Source organism: Medicago sativa, chromosome 3 (assembly GCF_051527215.1).
Source record: "Medicago sativa cultivar Bolivia chromosome 3, Bolivia_mono, whole genome shotgun sequence".
Taxonomy (NCBI): domain Eukaryota; kingdom Viridiplantae; phylum Streptophyta; class Magnoliopsida; order Fabales; family Fabaceae; genus Medicago; species Medicago sativa.
Window position 1 is genome coordinate 96,896,155 of NC_140751.1, and position 14,536 is coordinate 96,910,690.

A 14,536-nucleotide genomic window follows, 5' to 3' on the forward strand; every position below is an offset into this window, starting at 1 on the left:
ATGGTTTTGAGAGAGATACGACGGCTTGTGATAATTAGCATGACGAATATTTACTGAAGTGGCACCAGCTGTCTGAATTAATACCGGTTGTTTCCGGTTTTCTTTTCTGTGCCTGTCGGTGCCTATCGGTTTAGTTGAGATGTACTTTATCACAAGCAAATTACATATTTGCCCTGTTATTACACGCTTATCATAATGTTTATCATATCATAATGCTCTAACTATTGTTCCTACTGTCATTATCTTTGTTTAACAAAAATAACGTTCGTATTAAAAAATATAAAAGACTAAAAGACTAAAAGACTAAAACAAGGGGACAGAAAATGGCTGGGGGTATTAAAAAAATTAGAGGGCAGTAGTACTAGTAGGTATTAAATTTTTTTTTGAGGCCCATGGCTGAGGGAGGCCCAGCTCTGTTGAGCTGTTTGCACCCCCTCAGGGCCGGGCCTGATAAACGCATATTGAGTCAGTTATGAATCTTATTTTACGGTTCCACATTCAACACTTGGATTTATAGCAATACTATTATGAGTGATTATTTAATCCAGCAGTCATTCTTTGCAGTCAAATTTTCCTCGTTTGTTTTGCTCGTAGTACATTTATAAAGTTAAAACGAGGACAACGATTACAATAAATCTAGATAATTTTACCTTAGAGAGAACCAAAAAAAAATATATATTGCTATTAGCCTACGACAATAGATGCTTACAAATTGACAGCCAATTTTTCTAAATCCACATCTTGTCCTTTTCGGGCAATAATTAAAAAGGAAATGATGGATTGATTTTTTATTATTATAAACAAACATTTTGATTTTGATACAAGCAACGATGAGAATTCCGCCAACACAGCCTTTTGGATGGAAATATCTTTTGCCAATTTGCAATATTGCGTAAAGCATAAAAATAAATTATTAGCCAATATTTTACGAAGAATTCATTTTGGAAATGAAAAATGAATACGAGAACATTTGGTATTTGACATTTTAGCGGACTATTTTTTGAGGAATTTGATAATTGGTGTTGTAATCAAACCAATAATCACCATCAGCAGTACTTCAACTTCCTTATATAACTCAACCCCAAGCGTGATCAAGGCTGGTGAAACTTTTTTTTTTCATACAACTAAAAGATTTCTCACATAGCTTTGCATCATTAAAAACAACTAAGAAAATAAAATCTTCAACTTGTTTCATTAGCAGACTGCTGGTAAGGAAGACGATGCTCTGGAACCCCCTCCTCGGCACGTTTGTCTTCAAACCACTTAATAACTGTTCTCCGCGGAATGTTTGAAACATGCACAATATTACTAATCATTGCATTCTGCATTGTAGTTCAAGACAGACAGGTAAGGATATTGAAGTTAACAAGTTGTGAAATAAGGAGAATTGCAAAATTATCATATTAACTACCAAGACACATGCTTGTCACTTTTAATGCTATAATATGCAGTGATGGATGCATAGAATGTTTATTGACTTTCAATAGAATATATGCACAAAGAGGCTTTGTCTAACATGGACAAGCAAAATAGTCTTACATCATGCACACATGTCTTTTCCATCATTAGATTAAAAAGTCACATCATATTTCGTTTAATTTAATAGTGAGATTTATTGGTTCAATGGTGGAAATTAGCTTACGCATGATACAAAATTTGTCTCACTTGTGCACCATAGAATTGGCCGCACAAAGAAGCATATAAGGTGATGGTTGACATTGTGGGAGGAGTTACTCTTAATTATATATATAATCAAGATTAACAACTCTTATATCTCATGCTCTCAACCGATGCTAAATATATCAAATGTCCCCTATATGACATTTACCCCATTTATTTTCAAGTCGTCCACGATATGACACTTAGCTTGAGGACTGAGAACGAGAGCAATTGATTAACATGTATTGCAAGTCTTGGATTTGTTGACTCAAAGTATAAGTGTAGTAGACTATCATGATATTAAGCATGAACACAACAAATAATCATGAAACACAGTGAAAAGCATACATGATGATACAACTGGGCATCTTAATTGTTTTGCATAAAACCAGAATACTAATACAAGCATCATTTACTTCAAGTTTCTCAAACATAACTTCTGATTTAAGAGGGAATTGCTGCCGGACTAGAAAAATGGAGTGTATTAAATCAAAACAAGTAGTTAAATAAGTCGATGAAGATTTTACTAGTTATGTATGGATGATTTAGCACCATAAAACTTGTGATATTGAAGTATGGCAAGTTTAACTATGTATGGATGATTTAGCACCATAAAACTTGTGATATTGAAGTATGGCAAGTTTAACTTACAGTGGGCCGCTTTGATCTCATGTAAACTCTCTCCAGCGTGTCAAGTTGAGCCTTTTTCAATCTCTTTCGAGAAGACCAATTCTGTTGCATGTCATGAATAGGTAAGTTAGACTTCTTCGGTCCAGATTCTGCATGAGCATGATCTGCACTTGTTTCTTTATAAAAAGAATCTCCGGGCGTAGTTTCAGGTGATACTGCTGATGGTTTAGGTTCATCAGGAATCGATAGGCTCAGCATCAGAAGACTTGGTGGAGGGTTACGAAGCAAATCAAGAACAAGAGCTCTATCAAGACAGAGCTCGGCAGCAAGAGCTTTTATCTGCAACAAATTCGAAAGGTGAAACTGAGAAATGAGTCCGGAAGTTAACATTAGGGATTGAGCAGACAACTAGCACAGGTCATTCGTGTTGCGTATGTTTAACAATACAAAAATCCCTCTCTTCCCTTCTCGCTTTATCACATGAACACATAACAGCTACCTTCAAACTTGCACCCCTTGCAAGGAAAATCCATCTGAGATTCTTAATATAAACATTTAAAAAATACATCCAAGTTGAAGTTAAGGTGTTTGCAAGCAAATTAACGGAAGATTTTCTCCACTCTTTAATATATCAACTAGTATATTTGCCTTTAATCAGGACCCCAACCTGGCTGATCTATCAAGTTTACTTTTTCTTGTCCCTAAAGGAGTAGTGTAGTGGTTTGGATTGGAACCCCAAAGAAGTTCTAAGCAGGAGGTCTAGGGTTCAATCCCTCCTACTAGCATTTCCTGTTTTCCCTGACCAACTAACTAACTACTAACATTTGTCTGTTTAAAAAAATCCAGTTTACTTTTTCCTTCTCCTTATCAATGAATGACAAAAGGCCAAGTCAAGGAAGCAAATCAGAATGTGTTTCATATTACTAACAGTCTTTCGAATAAAAAGTTTAAGCAAATGGTTTACTGTTTTCCACAAGCATTTTGGTTTCTTAAACACTTGTCTTGTATGGCATTACTCAAATGCAGATCATATCATACAGGTATTTCATGTAGGTAAGAAACAATAGCACTTAACCTCTTCATACTCAAACCAAGTAATCCTATTCATATCATCTGATACACTTAGTTGTGGTGCAAAGAATACACATGTTTCAACTAGCTATAAACTCACACTATATAACTAATTCGATTTAATTCATATATACAACGTTGGTATTTGGTCATGCTTGTTTAAAGTGTGCAAGTTTTTACAACGTCAAACAGTATGTCAAAATTAAACTCAAAACAAATTAGGCTAAAAATACAAAATTCAAAAGGCTTACACTTAGTTTGCGGCGTCCAGTTTTCAATGCTCTAGCCAATGTATTCAATTGCCAAGTTCTAAGCTTCAGCGAATTATCATTTCCATCGCCACTACTTTTTTCTACATCATTATCACCTTGTGTTTCGCTGATATCTGTGTTCAACAATTCAGCATCAAATTCACCCAACACACCTTCCAACTCACGTTCTAACAAAGCAAAATCTTCGTCACTTATCTCGTCGTCGTCATCGCTATCTTCTTTTGACAAATCATCATCGTTTTTGAGATCTTCTTCGAGTTGTTTGAAAAGCAACTCAAATGGATCCTCCTCGTCATTCCCCTCTGTAACATGAGTCAATTTTTTCTGCAAAAAAATAAAATAATAAAAAGCATAGAATAATAAATTAGGCATTTCTGAAGTATGAATCATTGAATTGTATTGGATTTGGATTTGGAATTGGCATAATATTGTTGATGAAAAGAGATAACCTTATTGTTTTTCTTTTTGGAAGAGGCGGTGACAATTGAAGAGTAGAGGTTTTGAGAGCGAGAAGGAAGAGTGAAGGAGAAGAGAAGAGGTTTTCGCTGCAAAGAAGAGGATTGGGTTCCTCTGACTGTGACTAAACGGGTATATGATAAACACTGATTCGCGACGGCCATTTTTCTCAGTTTACACCACGGAGATGGGGTTTTGAAGGTTTGGATACTTTTATCATCAACGATTATTTATTTTTTTTCTTGTAAGGATTATCATCGACGATTTTAAAACAACTTTGTTTTTTTTTTTTTAAGGAATAAAACAACGTTATTTAAATTCTTTCAAAAAAAAACAACATTTAAATATAAATATTAAATTTTCTATAACAAAAAACAAAAAACATGATTGTCATATAGTTGATGTGGTAACTAGTAATTTTTCGATGTCACTTTGTTTATTGGTTATACTTGTATATTATAAGTGTGAGAAATGAAAAAACTAAGGTTGCAGTTTGAACCCTTATCGCTACATTCAAATGTCTTGTAGCTGTCAATTGAGCTGCATTTTCAAAACGAAAGTATACTAGTTAAATTCATGTAAAATTCAACATGTGTTCAATTTCTTTTAAAATTTTCAAAATCTTATTAAAGTATTGTAAAAAATAAATCTTGAAGTATAAATAATATTTTTCATGTTCGCAGGTTATAGTTTAGCTTGCAAAAATATCAAAGGAAGATAAACTTGCGAGTTTATGGGAAATGTTAATATCTTTGTTGCAACAAGTTATGTGCAACCATAAAGGTTGTTGATTCTGTTTTAGCTTAGAAGCAGAGGGCAATTCAAAAAAGAACAATTTTCAAATATGCATATTGTTGGTCGAGTGGTGCAGTCGCATATCTAGATTATGTTCAACATACCCTTTATTGGAGTGGCATGGATCCGTAGTAGACTCCCTTCCTTTGAGAGTTTAAGTTACACAAGCTTTAGCTCACGAGGCTTTAGGTAAATCAATAATGGTGACAAACTCTAACTAACTTGTAAATGTTATTCACGACATGCAAGTTTTAGAGCTAGTTTATATTAAGACCTAACAAACTATGAATTTTTAAGTGAACTTTGGACTAACATGGTTCAAAAAGTTAAGATTGGACGGTTCCAAAAAAGAAGAATAACAAGCTAAGTCTAACAAATGGTTCAATGTAGATGCTTCTTTCTCTCTTGATCTTTCTTTTCTTGCTTTTGTTTTTCGTGGAGGGGTGGGTTTGGCTTTAGACACCCATTTTTTGTTGTACTCGTTTTCTTTCTATTTTTAGCAGGGGTGATGCAACACACAGCCCCTCTGCACCCCATCTTTTTCCTAAAAAAATAAAAATAAAGATATGATTAACTTTAAATTAAAATATCAATTTGAATTTTAAATAAATAAAATGCAATTGATTTTATCTGATTCTTATGACTTAAAAATGACTGTTAAAATCATGCATTTTAATCACAAACAACACTACCAATCACATGCACATACTACCAATATATTTGACAAAGAATACACATATCACATTTTTCATGTATTAAACTTTAAATTAAAATATAAATTTGAATATTAAATAAATAATACAATTGATTTTCTCTGACCCTCATAAATTAAACCTCACTCTTAAAGCCATGCATTTCGATAAGAAACAACACCACCAATCACATGCACATACTACGGTATGTTTAACAAAGAATATATATCTTACATTCTTCATGTATTAAATATGACAATTGAAGTCATGCATTTCAACCATCAATTATATACACAAACCGCCAATATATCTTATAGAGAAATTTATATCTCTTTCATTTTTCACATATGATAGAAATATAGTGATTGTAAACTTTAACTCTTGTTATATTTATGTATCGTGTATCTATTATTTATCAAATAATTGTTTTTTTTTATGAATAATCGCATAAATTTTTGTAAAATTTAATTTTATAGACAACTTATAAAATTTTAATTTTTTTTGTATGAACATACCACTTTGAAATTAGAAGTTTAATTTCAACAAAGTTAATTATATATTTGGTATCTCATTTGTTTTCATCCATTCTTTTTTAATTTCTTCTTCTTTCTCTGTTTCTTCTTTTTGTAAAAATGCATAAAAATATACTTTTCATAAATATACCTCTCATTACTTATAAAGGATTAAGAAATCATTAGTTAGCGAACTAGCCCTTCATATACAAGGGATAACCTTGACTACCCCAAAAAATATGTTATTCTTAAATTAGTTGGTATGTATTTATATCTAACTATCTCAAATAATAAACATTGAGCTACCCCAAATAAGTCCAATTGTCGAAAATTAGCATAAATAAGAAAGTAAAAAATTACTACGCGATTAATAGATTTATTTGTAATTGTTTGGTATTTCCAGTCGCAATAACAACTATAGAGAACACTTTTTTAACAATTAAAATTATCAAGACAATATGTCATAAACATATTAAATTGGCAATGAGTTTCTTGCAAATAATCTAATTGTTTACATTGGAGAAGACAATATTATCATTCTGATCTATTTTTAAACAATCAATTATGAATAAAATTGGTCAATTTTCATATTATTTTGTTTTTAGTCTCTACAACACTTGCGATTTTTAAGTTAATTTTAGTCCTTAATTTTTGTCATAGAGATTAAATCCAAGACTAAAAACATTTTTTTTATAAAATTTTTAAAAAACATTGTTAAGCAACATAATAAATTTTGTTTAAGGGCTAAACCTTTAATTTAATATGTTGCTTTTAAAAACATTGTTTAAATTATTTTACTTTTTGTTTATAGTTGGCCCCTATGCAAATTTTTTGCTAGTTTCGCCGCTAAGTATCAATGCCGCAATTAAAGAATATGTTAAATCTCTTTATAGTTGTTTTTGCTGCAACAATGCTACGAAGTACATAATCAGTAACATAATCAGTAGATCATATTGTTGGAAGCATCAATGGTTGGATTGATTATCCTCTGAACGGTGATTCGTTTTACTCTCATTGGACCTCCAATATCATCTACTAAACTAAATAAGAAAATCAATGTCTGTTTTTTTGACCATTTTGCCCTTATTAGGGGCATTTTGGTAAATTGGTAATTGGTGAGTGTTTATACTATATATAGGCTAAACCACAATTAAGATCATTTTTCCCCTCATTTTCTCTCTCATCTCTCACGGTTTCCTCCCTCTCTTCTCTCACGATTTCCACCTTCTTCCTCCCATCTCTCTCTCGGCCCTCTCATTCTCAACCCCAAAATTCTACAATCCTCACCCAAACCCCATGAAAATCATCATGCAAACTCATTTTTGAAACCCTCATGATGAATTAATCATCAATCAAGATTCAATCCTTTTCTCCTCTTCCAGTTCTGTCCAAACTGAACCCTAACCCCATCCTTCAATCTTTCAATTCATTCATTCATTCCAGGTAATTAGGTTTAATTAAATTCTCTTACCTTTTGATTTGTTTTACTGAAATTGATAATTTTAGGTTTGATGCTTTTGATTTTGGTTTTTATCTGTAGAAGTAAAGTGATAGGAGAAGTTGCTGGTGGGAAATCTCTATTCATGAAGGATGAGTTGTGATAGATAGATTGTTGAAGGTATCATCTTTGCATGTTTTTATTTATGTATTTTTGTTTTGTTTTGTTTTGGATTGTGGCTGGAAATTTTATTTATGTATTTTTGTTTTGTTTTGTTTTGGATTGTGAAAAGAAAGAAAAAAAAAGGGGAGAAACGGGAACGGGAGGAAGAAGAACGGGAACGGGAAAGGGCCGTCACAACTGCGGCGAAAAACAGCGGCGCCGGTGAGGAAGAGTAAGAGAGAGACGGTTGTCTCCAATCTAAAGTCATGCATGCATAATTCTCTCTGGTTTGAGTGCTGAATCTAATTCTAATCTTGCATGTGGGTTTGATTGAAAATTTGTGATGGATTTGTGAGAAGAATGTTAAGTTTGGGTAAGAGGGATCTGAGGTCGAGAGTGAGGCAGAGGGAGAAGAGTAGAAGAAATGGAATTAGGGTTCTGAGAAAGAAGAAGTAACTAAAGAAAAATTAGGGGTTTTCAAGACTGAGTAATTGGAGATGGAAGCTAGGAACTTAAGGAAACAAGAGCACCAGAGCTTGCTGCCATCACCATAAAGAATTAAAGGTGGGTTTCCCTTTCCCTCATCCCTCATGCATAATCTAAATCAACTAATTTAGGGGTTATGAGACATGAAATTGATTGATGAAAAGTAAATTGTTCATTATGCATGTTTGATTTTAAGAATTGAAGTTATTGCATTGATTTGTTTGTGTATTTTTACTAAATTGATTTTGTGTGAATGATAGCATGATTGAAAGGTTTATTAGCCACTGGAATAATTTGATTGAATGGGTTTTATGGTGAAGTGATTCTTATTGTATATGAAAAAGGAGATTATAAAAATGAGCTAGGTTTTTCTTAAAATTACTGCAGAAAATAGCTTCAGTGCAGGATTTTTAATAATTTATTGATTTTGAATTTTTAGACGGGACCAGTTGCATAAGTTGCAGTTATAAGCTGGCTGCATACAGTAAAATAATCAGAAATGTTTGATTTCATATGAATGATTCAATCATAGGTTTTATGGACTGCTGTGCTGGAATTGGTTTCTACAGATCAGTTTTAGTGTTAGATTTTTCTGAAATTGATTACTTTGAATTTGGATATGGGACCAAATGCATTGTCTTCGTGTGAGTATTGGTCACGTATAGAAAAATTTACAAAAATTTATAACTTCAATTTATATGTCTTTGTTGCTTTGAATGACAGATGATTAACTCATTTTTTTTTATGTTTCACATATATTGCTTCTACTAATTGAGTGAATTATATGTTCAGGTTCCTCCAGAACTGCAAGCTTCTTTTATTGCAGCAGTTGATAAAGGAAACATAAGAAGCATGCCAACATAGTGAATAAAAAGGTTCTAAAATATTTATCTAAGATTTGATATGTTATGGATCATGTTATTTTATAATTATATGCATGTAATATCTAAATTTCGAATCAGTTTACCTTTAAGCGTATAAACAAATATGTATTTGCGAACAAAATTATCCGAAAAAAAGCAATCCACCCCGTTGACAGTTTACAACTCAACAGGGTTAACAATCTCGCATAAACATATATGTTGGTTGATAATCTTACATAAACATATATGTTTACGTGAATTGTTTTCATCTTTGAAAGAGTTGCTTTATGGTGTGACATTTAAAGTTATCTCATTATTATTTTCTTCCATTTCAAATATGTAAGTTATACCAAACTAAATATAAACATGGATCCGGATATTATCTTGGAAATTTTGATTGCAATGAGTTCTGCGTCTATGGCTCTTTAATTATTGCAATTACCATTCCTTCATGCTGCTCATTCTTCAATATTTCCTAATGATATGTTCCCTGTCACTTTTTTTTATTTTGACAAAATGTTTTCTGTTACTTGACAGGGATGTTGGCAGTAATATCGCATTGAAAATTCTGAAGCGTGTAGAAAAAGGTTGGGGTCAAGGAAGTATATCGAGTTTGCTGCCTCAAAAGAATGATTTTCTTGATTACTAAGGTAGCAGTTTATGTTGGTTTGAGGTTATGAGATGGTTATTGGTTTGTTTTGTTGTTTGATTGTGGTTTTGGATACACTTTGATCATGTCTATGCGAACTGCGTGCTGCAATTTAGAACTATATGATTTGTACTAAACTTTTATTTTATTAATATGTTTTATTTGGTATGATGATTAAAGGAAACTGATAAGGTTGGTGAAGCAATATGGTGAAAGAAAATGGGCTCAAATAGCTGAGAAGTTAGAAGGAAGGGTTGGCAAGCAGTGTAGAGAGCGATGGCATAATCATTTGCGTCCTCAGCTGCTTTAACAAGATCATTCAAGCGGTATCTGACTGAGGATCAAATTTTCAGGTTTTCTAACTACACTTTGACTTTGTTTGGATATATTAAGCGCTTATACCATTCACACTTATCATATAAGTGCTTATATATAAGCTATTTCTATAACAAGATAAAAAAAAAAGTCAAATTGTTTTCATATAAACTATAATCTATTTTCATAAGCTATATTGGAGAGCTTATGAAAATAAGCTGAAAACAACTTACAAACATGTCATAAATTGTTTCCTTGAGCTCCTTCAAACAATCCTAGAAGTGTTTATGGCAGTGGATAAACTCAAACATCTCAAAATCATTTGGGTGGTTTAGTTCAACCACTTGAGCTACGCCTCAGCTCATGGTTATGGACCTTTAATTCATCTGTTTTAAATAATTGTGATTTTTCATGACTTTCAATTGCTTAATGGATGTCAGGTCAAGGTTCTTCGTTCTATGAGACCGATTAAACTCGAGGATGTAGTTTTAGGCCAATATAAGAACCACACCAGAGGAGGTGTTGCATATCCAGCCTACATTGATGACAAAACTGTACCAAAGGACAGCTTAACCCAGACATTTGCCGCGGCTGCCCACTTCATAGATAATGCAAGATGGGATGGGGTACCTTTTTTGATGAAGGCTGGGAAAGCATTACACACCAAGAGGTAAGTGAAAGGAATAAGTTTTGCACAATGTTGTCAATAGCAGATCGTGAAAATTTGCGGTTTGTTGAAATTCTGCTATGCTTACAGTGTTGTAGTGCTGATATGGCTGCTATTTTACAACCTTTTGTACTAAATAAAGTATCGCCAATATATAACATCAAAGTCAATAGTAGGTATATAACTTGCCAACATCAAACCAATGTCACAATACAGAATACAATCTCAATGACTACAAAATTTTGGACTGCAGAATTTCACCTCATTTGATATAAAATAAGAATTTGTTTACAATACACTATTGTGAATCTCATCATAAACTTAAAATAGAATGTACAATTGTTTTTGCAAACTAGCACTATAACTATACTATCTACAAGTATGTGTTTTATATGTTTTGCGCCTATATGATGCATAATAACAAGTATGCAAGAGAGATTTTTAAGTATTTGAGATGGAACACTGCCAATATTTTCCCATCTCTTTTAAGCTGAGATCAAGGGAATAATATCAGCTTATGTAATGCCAGAATAAGTGTTTCTTGGTTAATTTTTTTTTTTGCTAAATTAGACGGTCAATAAGATTGATCTAGAAGACAATATTATCTTGCATTTTTATGTCAAGATGTTAAGATAACTACAAGTTTGAAAAATAATTATTTAAACTGTACTGGGTAGATTTTAGTGATAAGTTGGATGATGGCCATGGTCATTAGCCCCTATTTTGAACAATGTGTTTTGGTCATGTGACTATTTGGTGTAAGGTTTTTCACTTGGATTTTAGTTCATAAACCTGGAAACTGCAATTAACATATCTTTTCTAATTTCAGGTTTACTGATAAACAAATTATGAGGCTTCAGGAGACACCTGATGAGATACCTGAGGGAGGAACGCCTCACACTGTTAGCTTACTATTGCATGACAAACTGGTGGATACTGGAAAGCCAGGTGACAGAGTTGAGGTGAGACTATACCATGACACTCTGATAAATAGATATTCTCATGTTTGTTCAATGGTCCCATGAGTGTTTTGTTGTACATCAGGTGACTGGTATATACAGGGCTATGAATGTCAAGGTTTGACCAACTCAGAGAACTGTTAAGTCATTGTTCAAAGTATGAGTTATCTTCTCAAACTCTTTTGCATTTAGAGCTTTGCCTTTGCATTTTTCATCTTGTCTAATTGACATTAGTTTTGTTCCGTTTGGCCCTTAAAAGTTGGCATGATTCATTTCATTGTTCTAAAGGAAAAATGTGTTGCTATCATGAAGGAATCCCTGTATGATAAATATATTGATGAGCATGGGGTTGTTGATTTTGGTTGAAGCAGGGGGATCAGTCAACAGAAAGAGGCAAAACGCTTTCTAAATGCTCTTAATAAGCAATCAGAGCTGGAACAGAAAGATTTCTTTTCAGTATCTGTATGTACTTTCTATTTTTCCCTGCATTTGTTGTCAATTGTTTTTGTTCTCGACAAAAGACGTATGTGTTGTTTAATTTTTCAGGAAATATACAGTCTGGCTGATACCTGATATGGATACTTTCATCGAAAATTTAAACAGCGTTGGTTATCTACTCAAAAAAGGACCAAAGACATATCAGGTGCGATGAGATTTTTACGCTCCACTCTATAGAGGTTTGTTTGATGATTTCCATCTTATTAATGTGCAACTCTTTCATACACCAAGAATCTATAATGCCTTACCTATCCCTTCCTAGCCACCTCTATAAGGGGAAGAAAGGTTTTAAAATTTTGGTGACAAGACAATCCTTTTGACACATGCAGGTATTATCCTCTTTGTACTCACGGAGCCAGTCGTCTAGGTCAAAGGGCTAAACTGAAGTTGAGTTATGTACATGTCAGTGATTAAATGTAATAGCTTTTCGTTAATTTATTGTGTTTAAGAATCCGAAAAAAGGGTGTACCTTATCTTATACCAAAGTTCCCTTTCCCGGAATACTTTAAGAATGTGCTTTGTCTTGTGATGATTGTCATCGAATATGCAATTTCAAGGTGACGAGAAAATTAATCTGATAATCTCGCATGTAATTATACGACAGTTTTGCCGTATTGTGAAATCTTTAAAGGTAGAAAGTCCTTTACCAATCAGATTTTTTTCATTCACAATAGTTAGAGTTTGAATCCTTAACCACTTATCTATTTGCTTTTATGCAAATGGTTGCTGCAGATTGGTTGAGATCTGACAGAAGGGAAGATGATCTTGGTGGCCGTCCTGGGAGCATTATGCAGGTTGACTTTGGTGTTTTGGTTCTTAATTTTGATTATATTTAGCCATCAAGTAATTACTTATATATATATATTTTTATATTATGAAGAAAAATCAATTTGATGAATTTTGTTAACTTGCAGAAATATGCAGCACAGGGTGGGCCTGAGTTTTTCATTGTAAACATCTGTGGTGTTGTTCTCCCTTTGAATCCTTCTTTTCTTAAGATCATGACTCTGCCATATCTAAAGTAGGTTTCTTTTCTAATCAATGAAACTTAATCTTTATATAATGTGCATCTCATTACTTTCCTTTTTAGTAAATCATGGATTTAATCATGAAATTGCAAGTTGGCTAATCTGAGTCTTTGAAATTGGCATAATTTCGGAGACTAAATTAATCAAAGTTCTCAAGTGGCAACGGATTTTCAATTTCATAGCTATTATTATATTTGGAATACGTGATTTTCTCCATTCTAATCTTTTACTGTTAAATTATATTTACATAATCAAAACTGAAATTAATGTTGTGCCTGTCAGGGATATAACTATGGCATTTCCCAACTTTGTTTTGCACACCGAGGTGGAAGATTAGCAACAAACAATTGAAGATCAATGCACTTGAAGGATTAAAATTTGCAGCTATAGAATAGAATGTATTGTAATTGTATATAACGTGTTTAAAGCAAAATCAACCACTTCAATTTGCAGCTATAGAATAGAATGTATTGTAATTGTATATAACCTTAGGCAATTATAAGTTGCCTTTGCCTAATTAAAATCAATGGATTCACTTGATTGTATGCATGATATATATGTACCGAACCCAGTTAAGAAAAATTGATATGCCAATGAATGATCAAAGAAACTACATAAATAAATATAAAAAAAAAATTGTTTGGAAATTGTAGAGTGATTTTAAATCAACAGGCATAGATTTATTTGCATCAGCTTATAATTATTTTATTTATTGTGACATAAAATTTACTTCCTTCATGGCCGTGTCCCCCAGCTGTGATCATCGTGTTATAGATGGTAATTATTCTTAATCTGATGATGTTACTTATGCTATATAATTTATTGATCCATGACATATATTACTCTACTGTTTAGTCGAGCTAAATCCCTTTTGTAACTCAAATTTAACCTTATTTTTGTGATCATGGGTTGAATCACCATTTGTCCTTAATATTGTGATTGTCTGAGACTGACAATTTAGTCCCTCAAATATAGGAAATGACAATTTAATCCATTGAATTTAAAAACGTCAATTAATAGTCATTTTCTCAAATTTAACACCAAAATTTTAAATGTTCTATATTGTCCAACTCTCATGCATGCAAGAGAGAAGCTAATATGCAGGCATTTCATAAGTTTTGATGGATGTTTTTTAAAGTGATATTTTGTTGGAGAGACTAAATTGATTTAAGTTCTCCAATTTAAGAGCTAAATCATCCGATTCCCACAATTTTATTAACCAAAATGGTGATCCGCGCAGAGAAACATACTAACAATATGTTTATTATTTTGTTCAGTGGCGATTGGTGTCGAATGGTTGAAAGCATTCAAAGGCTGTATTGAGAATCCATAAACCATGTTGCTGTAAAAGTAAATAGAAGGCTCCGATGAAATACTCAATTCC

The 14,536-nt window shown here is 32.7% G+C and overlaps 2 protein-coding genes across 15 annotated transcripts; one reads left to right on the forward strand and one right to left on the reverse strand.

Moving 5' to 3' along the window:
- Positions 1-939: 939 nt before the first annotated feature.
- OCP3 (overexpressor of cationic peroxidase 3) lies at positions 940-4,271 on the reverse strand. The gene is made up of 4 exons (XM_085756470.1): positions 4,082-4,271; positions 3,612-3,956; positions 2,311-2,628; positions 940-1,322 (listed from the first exon to the last, which is right to left on the reverse strand). The coding sequence occupies exons 1-4, from the start codon at positions 4,250-4,252 to the stop codon at positions 1,182-1,184; spliced, it is 975 nt and encodes a 324-aa protein (XP_085612596.1). The 5' UTR covers positions 4,253-4,271; the 3' UTR covers positions 940-1,181.
- A 2,842-nt stretch (positions 4,272-7,113) lies between these two features.
- Positions 7,114-13,704, forward strand: LOC146942508 (glucose-6-phosphate 1-dehydrogenase 2, chloroplastic-like). 14 transcript variants are annotated; one of them, XM_085756486.1, is made up of 15 exons: positions 7,114-7,530; positions 7,628-7,705; positions 7,818-8,251; positions 8,966-9,048; positions 9,574-9,686; positions 9,866-10,038; positions 10,441-10,670; positions 11,497-11,629; positions 11,712-11,783; positions 11,939-12,088; positions 12,173-12,303; positions 12,454-12,755; positions 12,857-12,918; positions 13,039-13,145; positions 13,435-13,704. In XM_085756486.1, exons 7-9 carry the CDS (start codon positions 10,459-10,461, stop codon positions 11,748-11,750), a joined length of 384 nt encoding a protein of 127 aa, XP_085612612.1. In that variant the 5' UTR covers positions 7,114-7,530; positions 7,628-7,705; positions 7,818-8,251; positions 8,966-9,048; positions 9,574-9,686; positions 9,866-10,038; positions 10,441-10,458; the 3' UTR covers positions 11,751-11,783; positions 11,939-12,088; positions 12,173-12,303; positions 12,454-12,755; positions 12,857-12,918; positions 13,039-13,145; positions 13,435-13,704. The 14 variants fall into 14 exon arrangements, with proteins under 14 accessions (XP_085612612.1, XP_085612611.1, XP_085612617.1 ...); XM_085756485.1 differs by having other exon boundaries at positions 11,998-12,088; XM_085756491.1 differs by having other exon boundaries at positions 11,998-12,088; positions 12,454-12,540.
- The last annotated feature ends 832 nt before the right edge of the window (positions 13,705-14,536 follow it).

Coding starts and splice junctions, on each gene's coding strand:
- OCP3 (XM_085756470.1), bottom strand. CDS start 4,252: ATGGCCGTCGCGAATCAGTGTTTATCATATACCCGTTTAGTCACAGTC. Junction 3,957..4,081: donor CCAAAAAGAAAAACAATAAG/GTTATCTCTTTT, acceptor ATTTTTTTGCAG/AAAAAATTGACTCATGTTAC. Junction 2,629..3,611: donor CTGGACGCCGCAAACTAAGT/GTAAGCCTTTTG, acceptor AATTTGTTGCAG/ATAAAAGCTCTTGCTGCCGA.
- LOC146942508 (XM_085756486.1), top strand. CDS start 10,459: ATGAGACCGATTAAACTCGAGGATGTAGTTTTAGGCCAATATAAGAAC. Junction 10,671..11,496: donor AAAGCATTACACACCAAGAG/GTAAGTGAAAGG, acceptor TTCTAATTTCAG/GTTTACTGATAAACAAATTA. Junction 11,630..11,711: donor AGCCAGGTGACAGAGTTGAG/GTGAGACTATAC, acceptor GTTGTACATCAG/GTGACTGGTATATACAGGGC.